Source organism: Nuphar pumila, chromosome 12 (genome assembly GCF_984573655.1).
Source record: "Nuphar pumila chromosome 12, dmNupPumi1.hap1.1, whole genome shotgun sequence".
In the NCBI taxonomy this organism is placed as follows: Eukaryota; Viridiplantae; Streptophyta; class Magnoliopsida; order Nymphaeales; family Nymphaeaceae; genus Nuphar; species Nuphar pumila.
Genome location: NC_143260.1, coordinates 84,033,323 through 84,053,636, shown reverse-complemented (window position 1 = coordinate 84,053,636; position 20,314 = coordinate 84,033,323). Strand labels below are relative to the sequence as shown.

At 35.9% G+C, this 20,314-nt stretch overlaps 1 protein-coding gene across 5 annotated transcripts in view; it reads right to left on the bottom strand.

The window, feature by feature from the left end:
- SLP1 (Calcineurin-like metallo-phosphoesterase superfamily protein) overlaps window positions 1-20,314 on the bottom strand; it is a 76,344-nt gene that overhangs the window by 32,857 nt on the left and 23,173 nt on the right. For all 5 annotated transcript variants that reach the window (XM_089983398.1, XM_089983397.1, XM_089983399.1 and 2 more), the window contains exons 3-4: window positions 7,389-7,502; window positions 5,986-6,198 (exon numbers count right to left, since the gene is read on the bottom strand). In XM_089983398.1, coding sequence (XP_089839524.1) covers window positions 5,986-6,198; window positions 7,389-7,502 — 327 coding nt within the window. The remainder of the gene's footprint in view (window positions 1-5,985; window positions 6,199-7,388; window positions 7,503-20,314) is intronic.

The following is a 20,314-nucleotide window of genomic DNA, read 5'->3' as shown; positions in this document are numbered from 1 at the left end:
TTCACAAAAAGGTCCATAGGACCAGCTGTACTTGTTTTTGCATCACTACATGATCCACTAGTTTCTTTATTCACATTATCGCCGGTTGATGATCCAAAATAAACACTTCTCCCGATATCCAACTTGTTTTGTTCTAACTCTTCTTTCTTTAGCCTCTAATCCTTTAGATGATTCTGAAAAAATCTTTTCATGTCAGGTAGAACCGCTTCGCACATGCTTACACCATGCTTTGTGTCAGCTAAGTGATGTTTTAGCCTATAGATGCCTCCTGTAGTCTCTTTATGACAGTAATTGCAAATTACATGTCCTACGAGTTTGGGATCTTTAGTAGGATTTGGAACTTTAACTCCATGATCCCATCCTACATCTTTTGTCATTGTTCAACTGCAAAAATACATAACACGAAATATATATTAACATCATGCATTCTGCTGACCACATTACATGAAAACAAATGCAAAACAAACCCTTTCTCATTTAACTAAAAAGCAAACCCTTTTTAGGGTTCGCACAATCTTCTCTTTTAACCTTACATTTTTTTTATCGTGCTTTCATTTTAACACACATGTGCGACTTTAGATCGACTGCAACCCGCGACCCATTTAAACTTTGGGTCCAACTTAAAACCATCCGGATCTAAGGATCCGAATCTTTTGATTTGGACTACGCCCTAATGGATGCTATGGGTCTAGGACCCAATACATTTATGGATCCTATTAAGCAAATTCTGGATCCGCACAAGGATCCAAAACATTATAAAATTTTCGGTACGATTTTGAATATGGTTTCCAAGGTGCAATCTCCATTAAAATTTCAAAATATCTAGTATCCAAGATCCAATTAGAATTTTAATTGGACCCTTACCATATTTAAATCTATGAAGTCTAGGATCCAAATGGAGTAGTGTGGATCCAAATGTCACATAGGCTACTACGGATCCTAATAAAGTGTTATAGGTCCAAAATAGAAATTTTCTCATTAATATTTAATTTAAACTTCGTGGACCCGCTGAATTCATCTTGGATCCAATATCCAATATAACCATGATATTGAGGATCCAATATCAGAGATATGATCTATTTGCCTAAAATCCATTAATGGTTGTCCAATTAAAAATGCTCGTGATTCGATATCTAAGATCCGAACATGATATTGAAGGTTCGAACTGGATATTAGGGACCCAATCATTGAAGATCCAAATACGAATAACAATTATAAAAATAGCTTTGGATATAAATTGCGAGTTTATTTACCTAATAAAATTCACGGGTATTACAACATCTCTTAAAGAATACATATCTTGGAGATATTTCCAGGCATCACTAGCAAATTCAAATTTTGCTAAGCTAAAACATTTCTTTATTTCAACACTATTGATGAGTCATCCCATGATTTTGGAATGACCCATCTTCCACTCCTTCCACCTCTTTTCATAGTCGGCAATGGCTTTATTTATCTCATATTCTTGAAGTGCAATTTCTTTGCCATTTTCATTCTTTGAGTACAAGCTTTGGTTCATTCTCGGATCCATCCACCAAGCCCCATAGGCCTTTTTCTCAAATTTTATGCTTCATTATGGATGCCCATATCGCATAGTTTGTGTCATTGAGCCTCAGGTATGGTGGTGATCACTTCTCATTCATCCTCCATAGGAACAAGAAGAGAAAGAGAGAGAAAGATAGAGAGATAGAGGGGAAGAAGAAGAGAATGAAGGTGAAATTCTATTGGTACACGAGTCTGCGATCATACAATCCATGACCTCACGTTCACATGAACACACTTTTACCATGATTAAAATAGCAATGGCTTTGATACTATGTAATGAAACTAAGAGCTTTCCATACACCTCAAATAAGAGGCCAATACAAACTTCCTCAAAGAGGGCAAAGCATAATGCCACTTAGGGGCTTAGCCAACACACAATATAAAAAATATTTTTATTCACATCAAATGCACAAAAAATGCATTATGTTACAAGAAGCACAATGCCTATATATATACAACAAAAAGAGTGAGAGGCTCCAAGGAATATAGCTGTTGGGGGCTCTCCAACCGCTAGAAATCTAGTCGTTGGGAGCTTCCAACAGCTATATAGCTGTTGTATTGTCAAGGAACAAAAATGCCTTGACAATACAACAAAGTATATTTTAAATAAAAAATAAAAACTTTACAAAAAGTCCTCCTAAGGGGCGACACATGTTACAATGGTCAAAAGACTAAAATACCCCTAAAAATACAAATGTATATATATATATATATATATATATATATATATGTATATAACAAATATATATATAACAACTGGAAGATGGGACTTTGCTCAAAGATCCTACACCTTGCCGCCAACTTGTTGGGTCTCTTACTTGTCTATCACTCAGTCAGATATAGCTTATGCAGTTTACTCTGTCAGTCAGTTTCAACATGCTCCGACCACTATGTATATTAGTGTTGTATTAAGAATTGTCAGATATATCAAAAATACTAAAACAAATGGTCTTTTCTTGTCCTCGACTTCTTTATTAGATTTACATGTTTATACTGATGCAGATTGGAGAGGAAATCCCAATGATAGAGTCTCAACCACGAGTTTTTGTGTATTTTTAGGTGACTTTGATTTCGTGAAGATACAAGAAGCAGCAAAAATTATTCATATCTTCAACAAAAGCTAAATATCATGCGATAGCTACAACAACTATGGAGCTTATATGGCTAAAAAGTATCCTTAGAGATATGGGGATAATAATCTCAAAATCTTCGAAGATATGTTGCATAATAAGAGTGTAATTTATATTACAAGCAACCACACTTTCCATGAGCGAACCAAACACATTGAGATGGATTCTCATTATGTTCATGATGAATATCTAAGATGGATTATTGAGTTGTCGTATGTTATATTACCAAAGCACTTCCTGCTCCTAGGTTTATCTTTCTCTTTAACAAACTTTTGGTTACATCGCCATAAGTTTGAAGGGGAGTGTTAAAATATATGTATGTGTATATATATACTTATGTATTTATACATATATTCATTTCTCAGTCTTGTAATAGTTAAATGCCCTATAGGGACATTTTTGTGTTTTCATATGTAATAAATACTGTTTATTAAAAATAATATATATTTTTTATTTTATAATTAGGGAGACCATTGGGGGCTCTATGGTATTTTAAGACCATAGAGTCATTGGGGCTTCCAATGACTCTTTTGGGAGCTCCCAAGGGTCTCCCTCTCTTGCCTTTCTTTGTGTATAAATAGGGGGTCTTCTCCCCCTATTCCTTTCATGCTTTTCCAAAGCATTTATTCAATAAAGATTCTATTTTTTACTTTCTTGTGTTGCCCTTTGTTGTCTCTTTGTATTGTCCCATAGTGGACTTGTGCTTATGCACTTTTGTCCTTATCTTGTGCCTTCGTGCCTTTTTATTGTCCAATCTTGGACTTGTTATGTGTTTTTGCACTTTGTTCTTATAATTCTGCATACTTCATTAAAGGGCTCCCAATATAGACGTTGGAAGCTCTCCAAGTGTTGTATTTATGACCGTTGGAGAGCCCCAACAGCTCTATGGTCATATTGACCATAGAGCCCCTAACTAAAAGGGGAATTTACACAAATACAATAAATAATAAAAAACCCAACGCTGTCCCTAATGTACAACACCTATTACATGTATATAATGACCAAAATATCCCTAGTCAAATACCCAAATTACAAGGCCCAATATATATATATATATATATATATATATATATATATATATATATATATATTTTAACAGTTCGTGCCTTGGCTTGACAGACATGACACAACACTTCATGGATACAATCAAACTAGTTTCATATATAGTCAACATTGTGTCATTAACTTTGTCTATTTCCTTTTATGATCTTATTTACTTTGTATTCACCTGAGTTCTTTTTCTTTTAAAATTTGTCATCAATTACATCAAATTCCAGTTTCAACCTAGTTTCTTTGTTTGATGTTACTAGCTATAGTGATTTACGATTGTTTTTTTATACACATATATACATCTATGTGTGTGACCATGTCCACGTATCCTAGTTTTTGAAAAAAAATCATATCGTATGAAGTGTATCCTCATTGTGTCTCATTTCTGCATCCATATCCATGTGACATAGGAGGTAGTGTACTGGGTCAGACAGGATTTACTATAGGAAAAGTAATATCGAGGTCCTATAAAGATTATACAAACCAGACCTGGTCCATACCCAGTCAAATCATGTGTTTTTGTGTTATTCATAGTGAAATTTGTGGATCTTAATAAAAACTCAGGTCAGACCCTGGTGTGATATGAAATTTTTCATAAACCATACCTGGCTCCCTATGCTAATCAGACCTCGCGGGTTTGACCCATATGGTTAGTCGGATACCTTCCTTTGTTACCAAACTCTGACCTTACCAGATCCAATATGGGTCAGGATCAAGTCAAAACCAACCCGTTGACCCTAGGGCTGCAAATGGATTGGATATGGTCGGATATCCGATCCAAATCAGACATGTTATTTCCAGATTTAGATGCTTGAAGTAAAATCCGAATGTGCATTCGGATTAGATTTGGATCTGTTCAATCATACTACTTTCAGATTCGGTTCGGATAAAGATCAGCATTTTAGGTAAGATCTAGAATTGATCCGAATCAAAATCTGACCCGATTGCATTTTTACATGTAAATAGCTTGTTTTTGTTCTATTTTTTTTGGATCCAGTATTACATATGTATTCTAGATTCAGATTCAAACTCATCAAATCTGATTCAGATTTGGATCCAAATTCAGATCTACTGTTTACATTTCAGTTTTGAATTCAGATCTGGAAAGATCCGACCCATTTTCACTCCTAGTTGACGCCCCTAGTGTTATCTCATAATGTCTAAAAAACAATCAATAACTTTGGTTTGACAAAAATAAATAATTTTGTTCTTAGCATCCAATAAGCATCATCAGGAGTGTGTATATTCTTCAAAATGCAATCCAAATGGGAAGTTCATGCCCTAGATCCCATGGATTATGTCTAACCTAGTATACAACAGGTGTTCAATTCCTTAAGTTCAGATAAACATGTAGGGAGTTAATCTCAAGTGACATATATAGCAGCTCCAACAGATAGTACACAAAATAAGAAGGCTGATTGCATTCTTGCTTTTGCCAGATAGCATTTCTAATGTGGGAACTATTAATACCTTTTTGACAGATTTTTGAGAAAGCTAAAGCCATCCAACGCAAGTTATAGAAAGGGGCAGTTTATTTAATATCTAAGTTGCAAAGATATGTCTTCACAAATTCTAGAATTGTTTGTAAAAGAAGAGTTATGTGCAGAAGTTCACATAATCATACATTCATATGCATACAAATGAGAAGTGTGTTTCCTATAAATGATCAACGATTACAATATAAGCAATGCAAACTAACAAATAAATATCTTATATTCAACAATAAACATATGCGTAGTTGTATATGCACGAATTTAATAGTTAAATTCCTTCACGCTCATTATGTACATGGTAATGTATAAGGAAGTTTAACTTGAGCAAAGAGAAGACTTAAAAGTACAGTAGTATAAAAGCAAAAGAATTATATACAGCTAAATGATACTGTACATGGAGAGAAGTCCTAGAAAAGATGGTTAAGTTGGAAAGAATGGGATTGAAAATTAGTCAAAGAAAATGATAGAATTGTGGTGTTGCATTTGATATCAACTTCTTACACCCTACTTACAAGGCCTTCTTATAGATAATGCTTGCATTCTTGGATCTATGAAGGTGAATTTTGAGATGAATTTTCAGATATGGCTTCAGCTACCCACAGTTATCACATTTCACTAACAATTATAGGAAAGAGATCAAATGGAAGTAAAAAATGGCATGATGACCATTTGTTTTGAAAAGCAGATATATTTACTTTGTGATATAGTCTTCTGCACAAAAAAATATAAAATGAAAAGGAGCAGAGACAGCTCAAATGTTTTAATACCTTCATCAGGTTAAAAGCACTCCAATGGCTTTTGAACTTTCGTCTATTCTCTTTCCACATTTCAGACACCCTTATCCATCCAATGAAAGCATTCTCCCAATCGTTATCACAATCATGCAGGTACTCCAAGAAGTCTATGCATTCATCAAATCCCTCTGGAATAACATATCTAAAATCACCTTCAACATTCATTGATTCATGATTTCCATTTACCTGGTAGAAAAGGTAAATCAAATCAGTAAACATTGATGCTGGACTACAACTGTATTGGTACAAAAGTTTGCATAGTAAGAAATGTTTGCACTGTTGTGACTTGTGAGAATACGATCTTAATGTGTTGAACAGTAGCATAAGGTATGAAAATATTTTATTTTTCCTCTTTTACTCTGAGAGAGAGAAAGAGAGAGGTGTCATGTCATGTCATTAAGAAACAATTCTTATTAACAGTCAACAGCAGCATACTAAAGCAATAAGTTAACCTAAAATGGAAGGAAGCATTTTGTGGCTGGTACTAATATTTAGTTTTCTATCTTTTTGGTCGCTTTTTTTATGCTTCTCTGAATGTTCTCCATTCTGTAAATTAATGAAAGAATTCAAATTTAAAGATACTGAAAAGATTCAAAAAACAGATCATCTAGAATCCTAGAAGTAATTCATAAACCATGTCAAACTAGGACACAAATTCTACAATGGCTTTGTTTCAAGATCCGGCTAATGGATCATCTAGAATCCCAGAACTAATTCATAAACCATGAATCTGAATTCTGTAACAGCTTTGTTCCTAAAATATACTGTGCTAGTTGGATGTTTTCCATAAATACAGTTAAAAAGTAGTAAAATAATGAAAAATGCAACCTTTGCAGTTCTTACTCAAGAAACTATTTTGGCCATGCATATATTATATGAAGCTGACACCATACCCAAGCAGTCTTTTTCTAGACATATTGATCTAAGATCAGCATAAAATAATTTTTTTTTCTGATTTGTGTCCATTTACAACTAAGGAATACACATAAGACATTTCCATTGCTCATTTTGCTACATCATCCTATAATTTTGCCTGGTTGTGGACTAAAAACTTTAAAGTTATGGTAGCAAATTGAAGAACCTACAGTTGTAGCATAGAAACTACATTAGACTAATTACTGATCAAAGCCATTAGAAGTGAAATATTTTGCATCTTCATAATCTTGCTAACACAAATAACAAATAAATAAAGTATGCACACATTATAAATTTGTGGAATAATTAATTTCATAAAGAACATTGGAATTTTTTTTACATTTTCACCAAGTTGGCCCATGAATGTAAGTAAACTATATTAAGTATGCTGATGATAAAAAACGTCAGTCAATATTCAGGTAATAAGATCATCAATATAATTCTTGGTTCAGCATCCAAACCTGGAAGACAGCTCCTCCTCTTTCTTTCGCCTGAATACTCAAAGATCGCAACAATGACAAAATGGCAATTTCATCCTCACCCCGGTCTAAAATATCACCAAGCTGAACAAGTACCTGAAATATGCATCATTATTGCAATATTAAAAACACAAGCTTTGACATTGTGTGTGTGTAATTAAACCTATTCATGAAATTGCAAAGTTCAAAAAGTCACATAATATGTTTATGAAGCACACAGTACCAACTAAATATGGAACAGATAATAGCAGTTAGCAGTCAAAATTAACTATTCATCATATTTAGAATTGATTGGAAATAGTTCAGTCACAATTTATGCAATAACTGTTAAATAATATGTAATATCCTAGATAATCTCCTAGACTAACTAGGAATTAGTCTTTCTTTTACTTGAGTTAGTATAGTTTAGTTAGGATAACTTTTTCTACTTTTTATTTTTCATTTTTGACACTTGTAAACCTTTTTGACTAAGTCAACTTTTGACTAAAGTTAAAAAGGTAGAGAGACGTTGGACTCCCAACAACTCTATTTAGAGTCGTTGGGAGCCCAACGACTCCCTCCCCTTAGCTCGTATTTCTTGTATAAATATGGGGCAAGTTCCCCTTACAATGTATTATTGAAGTGTGGGTTTTTCCCAACCATTTAATATAATTTTTCTTCCTTATTGCATGCCCTTTTTCGGGTATTGGAGTTGAACCTTTGTGGTTCTTTTTGTGTAATCTTTTTAAGACTATTTGTAGTCTTATTTGGTGATGATACGTAATCTTACATGGTATTAGAGCAAGGTTGAAGCGATCAACCAAAGTTTTTGTTTTGGTGCATCAAAAAGCGTGTCATTTGAAATTTTGAAAAAGAAGTGAAGTTTTTTTAAAGTGTATATGAAGTTGTGATCGTGTGAAAGCTTGGAAGATTGGAGGAGCACTCGAAATCACCATCCATGGTAAAGTAGCTTTATTCTCTTCTCCCTCCTCTTCTTCTCTATTCTTCTTAGTTCTTCTCCTCTTTATTTCTTTTCCCAAACCTTGTAAAATGGAAGACAATGATAATGTCACCATTAAACCCATTAAACTCAACGATTCAAACTATGTTTCATGGGCTTCAATTATGAAGCACCTTATATGGGAAAAGGGGTTGTGGGATTAGTGGATGGGACTGATTTGGAACCTACATTAATCCTTACAAAGATTGATAGAGAGAAATAAATACCTCTCACGGAGGTTGAGAAAACAGAAGCCATTACCACTTATAAAAAAAAGTGGAAGGAATGGATAATGGGACATGCCAAGATTCTGTCTTGGCTCATAAGTAGTGTAGACATCAAAAAATGTTCAAGTCTTACAAAATTTAAACATGCCAATGATGCTTGGGATTATCGTAAGAGAATGTATTCTCTTAAAGATATTGCACATGTGTACAACTTACAAAATAAAGTTTGAAATATGGTCCAAGGGAACAAGAGTATTAGAGAATAATATAATAGCTTGTCCGAATTATGAGAAGAGTTGGCTCCTTTTGAACCAAAGTGGCATTTTCTACACGATATAGAACTCCGCCAAAATCAAATAAATGCGGAGCATTTCTTTTAATTTATTAGTAGACTAAGATCAGAGTTTGAATCAACCAAGTTCGTTCTTCTTCATCGAGGAAAGGTGTCTTCAATAGAAGACACAATAGAAGAACTAAGCATGGAAGAGAATAGGCTTAAGAATAGAATCACCAAGTGTGATGATGACTTGGTTCTAGCAGTATCCAAACCGAAAAACTATATTCGCACATACAAACCCCCAAACTATGGAAAAACAAATGATGAGAAACAAGAAAATGAATTTGAGAAAAGGAAAGTCATTTGTTACTGTAGAAGGTAGATGTGATGCACAGACACCTAGGTAAAGAGAGAGAAAAAGAGAAAGAGAGAGAGTCGGCTGCAAAAATAAGAGAACACGTTAATTCTGATTAGGGCTAATCTCTATGTTAAATAGAGAAAGGCCAACAAGAGAAATTACACATAAGTCCCTCATTAAACTAAAAATTCAAATAACCTCTAGACTAGGAAAACTTAAACATCTTAATCTCAACACTCCCCCCCAAGCTGGAGCATAGATATCAATCATGTTCAGCTTGTCACAACATTTTGAGAAATTTGGTCTAGCCAGAGGTTTTGTAAACATGTCTGCAACTTGGTCCTCCGACTTTAGATATTTGGTAGTGATATGACCAGCTTGAACCATATATCTTACATAGTGGCAATCAACCTCAATGTGCTTTGTTCTCTCATGAAAGACAGGATTGTTCGCTATATATATGGCAGCCTTGTTATCACACATCATGGTCATAGGAGAGGAAACCTTCACCCGAAGATCATGAAGAACAGTACGAACCCACATTAATTCAGCAGTTGTTTGGGCCATAGCCCTATATTCTGATTCTGCACTCGATCTACAGACCACATTTTGCTTCTTACTTCTCCATGAAATCAGGTTGTCTCTCAGAAACACACAGAATCCTGTGGTAGATTTTCTATCTACTACAGATCCTGCATAGTCAGCATCAGAATAGGCCACTATCTCCAGAGTTCCACCTTTCCTGAACAATAACCCTTTTCCAGGAGAAGATTTTAAATACCTGAGAATCATTATAGCTGCATTCCAGTGTACCTCAGTTGGTTTGTCCATAAATTGGCTAACTTTGCTTACTGCTAAAGCAATATCCGGCCTGGTCACAGTTACATACAGTAGCTTCCCTACTAGTGAGCGATAGCTTTTGCTATCAACCGGTTTTGACCCTTCTTCAAACAACTGAACTTTATGGTCCATGAGAATATTTGCTGGTTTAGCTCCCAACATTCCCGTTTCCTTTAATAAGTCAAGAACATACTTCCGTTGAGACAAAACCATCCCTTCACAGCTCCTGACAACTTCTATACCCAGAAAATATCTAAGTGAACCAAGATCTTTTGTAACAAAGTGTTTTTGAAGATGAGCCTTTGTGGCTTCAATATCTTTCACATTGTCTCCTGTAAGAATGATGTTATCCACATATACCACCATAACAACTATGCCTGAGTTAGTTTTCTTGATAAATAGTGTATGATCTGCCGCTGACCTGTTGAAGCCAAAGCGTGACATCACTTCAAACAGCTTTTGAAACCATGCACACGGACTTTGTTTCAAGCCATAAATCGCCTTTCTCAATCTACACACCTTCTGACACTCCCCCTCAACCTCGAATCCTGAAGGTTGTTGCATGTAAACTGTCTCAGATAGATCCCCATATAGAAATGCATTTTTCACATCTAATTGACATAAGCACCAACCATGATGAACAACTACTGAGAGAACAAGACGGATAGTGCCCATCCGTGCAACAGGAGAAAAGGTTTCAAAGAAATCAATACCATATGTCTGAGTATATCCTTTTGCTACTAATCTGGCCTTGTACCTTTCAATAGAACCATCCGATTTGTACATTATTGTATATACCCATTTGCATCCAACAATGTCAGCATCTACTGGGGAATCAACTAGATCCCATGTATGCTGAGACACTAATGTGAAATTGTCTACGAAAAGACAATACGCATACAAGCATAAATATTTTATAAAAGAAGTGCACGAAAGCACTCTCACAACACTTGAACAAAATACGCAAAAAACGTATAAATAACAAACATGCAATAATGCATGTATTTCATAAAATGGAAGCAAATGCTTGAGACTCTCAAGCTTATCATACAACAAGGGGGAACACCCCTATTTATACAAGAGCAATGGGGTGCAAAGGGGGGCTCCCCAAAGGAGTCATTGGGGAGCCCCCAACGGTCACAATTGTGACCGTTGGGGGGGGCCCAACAACTCTATTGGGGGACCCCCAATGCACCTTTTACAAAAAATAAAAAATTAAAAATTAAAAAGAAAAGAAATACAGCATATTCCAAATGGAATATGCGCAAAATGTGAAATGACAGAAAAACCCTTTTTGGGTAAAGAGAAAAAGGGAAAAATATATAAATATATATACTTATATATAGAGATACGTATACATATAATATATGTATATGTATCTCTATATATATAAGTATATATATTTATACTTACAATAATGTTTTTAAGTATACATTTTAACAACTAAAGCATCTATTTCTTCTTGCATAGCCAGCTTCCAGCGATTATCTAGCTCTGCCTGTTGATAGTTCAGAGGAATCATTTCAGCAGATAAGGCTGAAATAAAAGTTTATATCTGATTTCCAATTCTGACGTCAGAGACAAAATAAGATATGGGATATAAGGTACATTGTCGTGTCCCCTTTCGTAGAGCAATAGGCCTGTTATCATCATGAAGATCACGATTGTCAGTAGTACTTACCTCAGGAGAAGAAGAGGATGGAGACACTGGCGGAGGTGGAGCTCTACGCACATATACCAATGGAGGATTATTAAATCGTGAAGAGGATGAAGTGTGGTTCGGTAATGAGGGCACAGATTCCAAACGAAAAGGAGGTATAGGTAATGGAAAAGATTCAGCTGGATCAACCTGCAGCGGGGAACTTGTACTAGAGAAATATGGAGAGGATTCCAGGAAAGATATATCCGCACTGACATACTCTCGGCGAGAAATAGAATCATAACATCGATAGCCCTTTTGATTTTTTGGATAAACTATAAATATGCATTTTGTAGCTTGAGCGGCCAATTTATCACGGTCAGGGCCAAGTTTGTGTACAAAACAAACACATCCAAATATTTTTGGTGAGAAAGAAAAAAGAGGGGCATTAGGTTTTAGGATATGTAATGGAATTTGATCACCCACAGAAGACGAAGGCATGCGGTTGATCAGATAGCAAGCAGTGGTAATCGCATCACCCCAGTATAACGCAGGGACATTGGATTGAATCATAATGGTCCAGGCAACATCAAGCAGGTGCCGATGTTTTCGCTCAGCCACCCCATTTTGTTGAGATGAATAGGCACAGGAAGTTTGGGGTTGAATGCCATGATCTTGGTAAAATTGTAACAGAAATTTTGATTTAAACTCAAGAGCATTATCAGTGCGAACAATCTTGACAATAGATTCAAACTGAGTTTTTATTTCAAGAATTAAGGATTTGATAATACTTGGAACTTCAGATCGTTCTTTTATTAAAAACACCCATGACAACTTAGAGAAATCATCAACAATAACAAGATAATATCGACACTGAGTCCTAGTAGGAATCTTACTAGGACCCCATACATCTGCATGAAGAAGTTCAAAAACTTTATGACTAGACTGACTCTGACTCGAAGGGAACGAACTTCAATGATGCTTGCCCAGCTGACATGCTTCACACTGAAATGATGTAGTGGAAGGAATTTGAGGAAAGACAGAACGAAGCTTTGACAATGAAGGATGACCAAGACGACGATGCCACTGAATAGGACTGGATGAGTGTTTCACTGCAGCATGAACATTACCCACTGGATGATGTAGGTAGTAGACTTCATTTGCTTCATAGCCTCCATCAATCTTCTTCCCCGTCAGCAAATCCTGAAAATGACAACCCATCGGATCAAATATTACTCTACAGTTTTGTTCTTTTGTAAGGCAACTAACAGAGAGTAAACTTTGAGGAAAGTTTGGAGCATGAAGAACATTTTTCTACTGTAAGTAGGAGGATATAGAAATATTTCCCTAACAAACAACCAGGGAGGAACTCCCATCAGCTAATGAAACTCCTCGATGAACAGTAATATCCTTTAGATCTGAAAAAACAAGCGAATTTCCACATAAGTGTCTGGATGCACCAGAGTCAATAATCCACTTACTGTCAGTCGGATGAAGATGATTTCCTGTTGAGTAGGCAACACCAGCTACAGGAGGGGTGGAACTCAAAGGGCGAAGAGCTATCAGCTCATTATATTCAGCACGACTGAGGGTGATACTACTGTCACTTGCAGAGATATTATCCTGTACATTTGTTGCCTCGAGAGTAGTAACATTTGATTTAGGAGCATATGACTTTGATGAAGAAGAGGTTGGCCGACCATGCTGATCCCAGCAACGATCTTCTAAATGTCCAGATTTTCCACAGAATGTACATTGAAGCTTTCCTCTGCCTCCCATACCTCGTCCACGACCTCGTCCTCTGATATTTTGAATATTTCCACGCCCATAACCATATGAGACAACAAGAGCAGATGACTGAGTCACAGGCTGAGATTGTGGAAGAGAGATCGCAAGTCTACTCAGACGATTGTATGCATCAGCAAGAGTAGGTACATCTGATCCAGTCAACATTTGGACCTTTGCAACAGAAAATTCTGAAGAAAGACCTGTAAGAAACCGAGCAACCATAGTTTGTTCTTGATGATCCTTTTGCTTCGAGCAACAAAGAGGCCTGTGAGCATTGAGTCTTTCAAACGCAGCTTTGACAGAGGCATAGTACTGGGCCAAGGTCTAATCTCCCTGCTGTAAATTATATATCTCATGTTCGACTTACAGGATACGACTCACATTAGTCTCTTGTGAGTACGTATCTCGAAGATTGTCCCACATCAGTTTGGCTGTATTATAGTAAATTAAATCATCTGCAATATGGGGTTCGACACTATTCATGATCCATGACATAACTATGTCATTATCTTCATCCCAAGTAACATATTTTCCCAATTTGTCAGTGGGTTCGTCTTCCAACAAAATATGTTTTCTACGATGTCCAAATACCGACATTGGCATAGTTAGTTTCATTCAACCTTATAGAAGAGCCGTACGAGAAGGGATTGGCAAAAGCCTTATACTCCCCAATATGTTCAATTTTGGAATCACCTTTCGAAGTTTCAGCCATACTGAAGATGTAATTTTATTTCAGCAAAAAAAAAATCAGATTACATCACTTGAACAGCAAGTGTTATAATCACGCGTCAGGCAATATGATAACCAGTAAAGAACAGTAGCCCACAAACAGGGATATTTTCCAACACGGCAGGGAATCACGCCTGTTGTTTCCACGACAGAAAGAACAGCAGCCCACAAACAGGGATATTTTCCAACACAGCAGGGAATCACGTCTGCTGTTTCCACGACAGAAAGATCACGCCTGCTGTTTCCACGATAGAAAGACAACTGAAACTAACATGCTTCTTTCACAACATGCATGTAAAAAAAAAAACACGACACAGCAGGGAATCACGACTGTTGAAATCCATATTCTGAAATAAAACAACCAACTAAAATCCTGGGAATCACAACCAACGATAATATGCAAACGCAGAAAAAGAATCACGACAGTTGCTGCTCCCAGACATATAAAGCTCGATAGCCAATACGAATATCAGTTCTTCAGGGCACGGTTAAACAAATCTGTCATATCTCGATCACACGCAACAGCACAGGAAATGAGATTGTTGTTGCTCCCAAACAGCAGGAAAGAAAATCACGGCAGGAAATCACGGCAAAAAAAAAACTCCAAAACTGAGGAGCTCAAGGGTTACGGCTACCAAACCAAATACACGCATCCACATCTGCTCCCTTAGATCTGATGACAGATCTGGGTCATGACCTTGGTCAAATCCCAGATCTGTTATCAGATCTTACACAGAAAACAAAAGCAAACCTGATTTCAATATAAAATTTTTTTTTTTGGTGTAGATCAATCTCTATTGATCACGCTCCCGAGATCTGGGCTCTGATACCATGTAGAAGGTAGATGTGATGTGCATACACCTAGGTAAAGAGAGAGAGAGTCGACTGCAAAAATAAGAGAACACGTTAATTCTGATTAGGGCTAATCTCTATGTTAAATAGAGAAAGCCAACAAGAGAAATTACACATAAGTCCCTCATTAAACTAAAAATTCAAATAACCTCTAGACTAGGAAAACTTAAACATAAAACATCTTAATCTCAACAGTTACTATTGCCACGAACCAGGATATGTGAAAACCTATTGTCCAAAATTGAAGAAACCTTATGAGAAGAAGGTTGCCTCAATCGAACCTCCACAAGAATCAAATGAGCCATCCATTGGAAGCATGTCGTTGGCACAATTGGTGGAGGCACTTCAACCACTACTCAAATGAGCATCTTCTTCCACTGAAACCACAGTCTCTTCCTTTAGCACCTCCGATCCTCGTAAATCTCTTTGGCTTCTTGACTCAGGTGCCTCTTTTCATATGACACTAAACATTAATATGTTATCCGAATGTTACAACTCAAATGGGTCAAATGCTTTTACCACTGATGGAACATCGCTTGAAATCAAAGGAATAGGGAATTTTAAAAATATTTCACAAAATTCAAAAAGTTTTTACATTCCACAGATTAGATATATTTCCAAACTTAACCTTAACTTTTTATCTGTTTCCCAATTATCTAGATATAACGTTTCCTTCTCCTCTTGTGGTTGTCGAGTGCAAGATCACCAGTCAGGGAAGATAATTGAGGAAGGCCATAGAGAATGAGGCCTATACTATATGGATTTTTTGAAAATTCTCAAGAATACATTGGATTGTAATATTCAGAAAATGGACTTGGAGCTATGGCACAAGAGACTTGGCCATCCTAGTGTATCCAAGATCCAATTTTTTCCAAAGATAGAAAATTTTTGTAATTTTGAGACCTTTATATGTGAAGATTGTATTCTTGAAAAAATAAAACGATCACCTTTTCAAGAAAGAAATTTTGTTTCTTCTCGACCACTTGAGTTAGTACATTCGGATGTATGGGGCCCCGCACCTGTTATATCAGATGGTGACTTTTCATATTATGTAATCTTTATAGATGATTTTACCAGGCATACTTAGATCTATTTTCTTAAACATAAATCCAAAGTTTTTTTACATTTTTAAATATTTCATAATCTGCTCAAAAATCAGTTTAAAGATGATATTTCAATCTTTCGCACTAATTCAGGGAGAGAGTTTTTATCAAAAGAATTTAAAGATTATCTGAATTTACATAGTATTACACATCAAAGATCATATCCTTATACTCCACAACAAAATGGTTGGGCAGAAAGAAAGTATAGGCATATTATAGAAACAACAAGAATTCTTCTACTCATGACACAAGTACCAAATTTTTTTTGGGCCGAAGTTACTCTAACTACAGTTTATCATTAACATAACGCCATCATCTTCATTAAACAATATATCTCCTATTGAAAAACTTTTTAAACAAATTCCAGATTATTCTAGGTTAAGGGTCTTTGGATGCAAATGTTGTTTTTTCTAACAAAAATGATAAACTCTCCCCTCGTGCTATTCCATGTGCTTTTTTTAGGCTATGCAAACCATCAAAAAAGTTTAGATGTTTTGATCTTAAAACTAAAAAGTTATGTGTCAAGAAATATATCTTTCTTGGAAAAAGAAAGTTTTTTTTAAGATAAGAATTCTAAAGAAATAGATGAGTACTCTTTTTTATTGGACTTAGTTCCAAAGATTGATGAAGGCAATATTGATGAAAACCAAGAAGATCAAAATGACATAATAAGTATCAAATCATTTCATGATAGTCAAGACTGTATTCAATACTCCAGATGGGGGCAACTTAGAACAATAATCTTGTGCTCTAGAAAAATATACTAAAGAACAAGATCAAATATTGTAACGCCCTAAAATTTCAACTTGTGATTTCGAAAACATTGATTAAAAACCTTTCAAAGATTAGAGTTTTTACTTTTAAAATCGACAACAGAAGCAATTTAGAAAGGATCACAAGTTAACAAATTCTGGGTACGTTAGCCGTAAAATCATCGTTACTTATGAAACAGCTACTCAAGGGAAGTGAGGAAACAAAACAATAGATTATTAATAAAATGTGCAGTTTATTACAAAAATAAGTATTCTTTCCCATAATCCAAAAATCTAAAGAAAACTCAAACTCAGAGCCAAGACGCCAGCAGAAATAAGGGAAAATCTTGAGCCTTATTGCATCGTGCCATCGGCCGCCTGTAAAGTCCTACTTGTTACTTGCCCATGAAATGGGTCAGTTTCATAACAAACTAGTAGGTACACAAATAGACAATGTAAAATAAAATAAAGCAGGACATTCATGAGATAAGCAGTTTATTCATTACAAACAATAATTAAAATGTACAATCAACTCTAGCAGGCGCAACATATGCAAAGATCTACTATCTTGAAACAGATATTCTTTACAAGATACAAACAACATTGTAAGCGACTGAATAAACAATATCAGGCCTAGTGAATTAAGACAAAAAGTTGAAGAAAAAAAGATTAAGCCTGAGTTCGTCAATAGTAAGATGTATGAATCTCAATTACTCTACAACTATGGTGAATAGGATATTCTTTAAGTTCTGATATTAACTGGCTTGTGGGTACACACAGACGCGAAACGTAGAAACAACCGAGACCGATCCGGGGATTTATTATGTCAAGTGTTTTTCATTAACCCGGATGGCTGACTGAGTCTACTCCTAAGGGGATGATCAGTGACCAAGAGAGTAAATCTCCAAAGGCATTTGTGGCCCATGGATGCATCCAACTTCTGCAGAAGTACTTGGGAGTTACCACCTAGGATAATTTATGGTAATCCCAATTCCCCTAACTCTGATGACTGGGAAAGCTGAGTCTTTTGTCAGTGGGGTAGTTGTTAATGTAACGATCCCAACTCATACCCCTTGAAAATGTGCGGAATTTTTTTTAAACAAGTGCGGAAACAATCCCAGAGACCCGGGGTCCTTACAGTTCTAATTTCAGTTGGATAACCACACACCACAATAGAACTTATATTTATCATCACAACCCATAGCAACTCATTATTTATTAATCATGAAAGAAAGAGCATCTAATAATAATTGCAAAAGACATATCAGAGCTATTTTAAATGACATAAAAGTAAATAACGAAAAACTGAGCCACATTGTCCCTCTGTGAACCGTTCAGCAAGAAGGTGACACTCGTAACTCTCTCAGAAACCAGTCGCTTCACTGCTCACCTGCAACTGCGAAAAATCATAAAAGTAAGGTATCAGAACCGAAATCCTGAGCACAGGTACTTCTAATGAAACAAGTGAACATAACGAATACAAATAAGATTTCATACAATCATTTAGAGGGAAGCAATTATGACAACTTCATAACTTCAATTAAGTATCCATGCAATAGAGAATAATTTCTAAGTACGAAGAATCAATAAACAACAGCATGAATCACAATTTAAGTAAGCAAGATATTAGAGATTAAACATCATGCATCCACCAACATGTAACAATTAAGGGAACAGATAACACATGCATGTTCTAATGCATAGCAGACATATACATGATTTATGTGCAATGCATGAACACTTTATTATCTTTCATTAAAGTTTTTCTTTCCATGTGCATGCCCTATTAAATGCATACAATTTAAGTTCCTCTTTTTAATTACCGTTGCCCGCGGATACACCAAACGGGTAAAATCCCCGAGGTCAAGTTAGGTTCCCAGGATAGCTTAACACACAATTTGTATTTTATTACTGGGTTTCAAACTTAGCCCTTGACCGATATCAGGAAACAACACCATCTATCGGAATATTAGACCTACACATCTAATGTCGAGGACACAAGGGACACCCATGCCCATAAGTGTCACTTTCTTGGTACCAAAACAATAACAGTTGTGTCAAATACACCACCCCCAGGTAAAGTGGCGGACTCTCCCTAAAACCGTGGTCAGGAGAAGGAACCTCAATATCGGGTTTAGGGGACAAAATAAAGCACACGGAGTTTTTGTATCCTCACAGTCTCCCTAAGATCGGACCTCTAAGATTCTCATTTTTAAGACGGGAGATCCCAAAATGTATATTACACTGTTCTTATTCATTATCTTTTTACTAAAAGCCAATTATTGAGTTTTGCAATTCAGCATGCAAAAACAAGGCATAAACTCGCATCCACCCCTGCGAGAACCATCACGGGACTCCCGCCCGTGGAAACACAGAACAATGCAATATAGTGCAATAAAATTACATTTGCAAATCAACATACAAAATTAATAACATAGGCTTGCAAATCATGCAACCATAAGCTCGCAAATCAGCATGCGCAGCTCTTCATGGTCTACCACCCATGGCAAAAATAAAACAGCGCAATTAAAACCATAATATAAATGTAATTTTTGTGATGCATTTAAACAATTAAAAAAAGAGCAAACAAAGCTCAAGGCTCTCCAAGCCTGTGATGATTCATTTAGACCATCGATGCATTATACGCAAAAACCATAACAACTTGCAATATATGCAATGTTGTCAATATGCTTCCAAGTGCATATTTATATATGTCAATTTAATCATGTGCATTATATGTCACATTCATATGCATCTGTTCACCATTCATGTGTATGTGCCTTTACGAAATCATTCCACATGCATGCATTCACTCATGAATCATCTCAATTAAAACAAGTGAACAACTCATGCATTTATGTACACACATCAATTCATGTATGTGCATGCATTTGAAACAATCTTCACATAGTATGATGCCTAAGCATATCACATCAAGTCAAAGCATATAAATAATTCCAAATCTTAACATGTCTCGAGAACCAAAATACATGTACACCACACCTTTTGGAAATTTATATGCAAATTTAGAAATGCAAACATGTATAATGTGCATGTCACAAAAATATTCATAAGCATGTCTTTGTTCAATTCGGATGCATACTCAAGTCAAATGCATACTTTTATTCTACCTCACGAGGTGGCGGAAGTCCAGGTAATTCCTTGGAAAACACGTCAGGATAGTCGTGAACCACATTCAGCTCACTGATGGGAATAGGCATCAGATCCGATTGGATAACACTAACTAGAAAGGCAGTGCATCCCTTCCGCAAGTAGTTCTGCGCCTTCAGTGCCGAGATCATCCGACTTGATCGCACAGGTCTGGCAATTCTGAATTCTACTCTCGAAAAGCCTGGTGGGGATA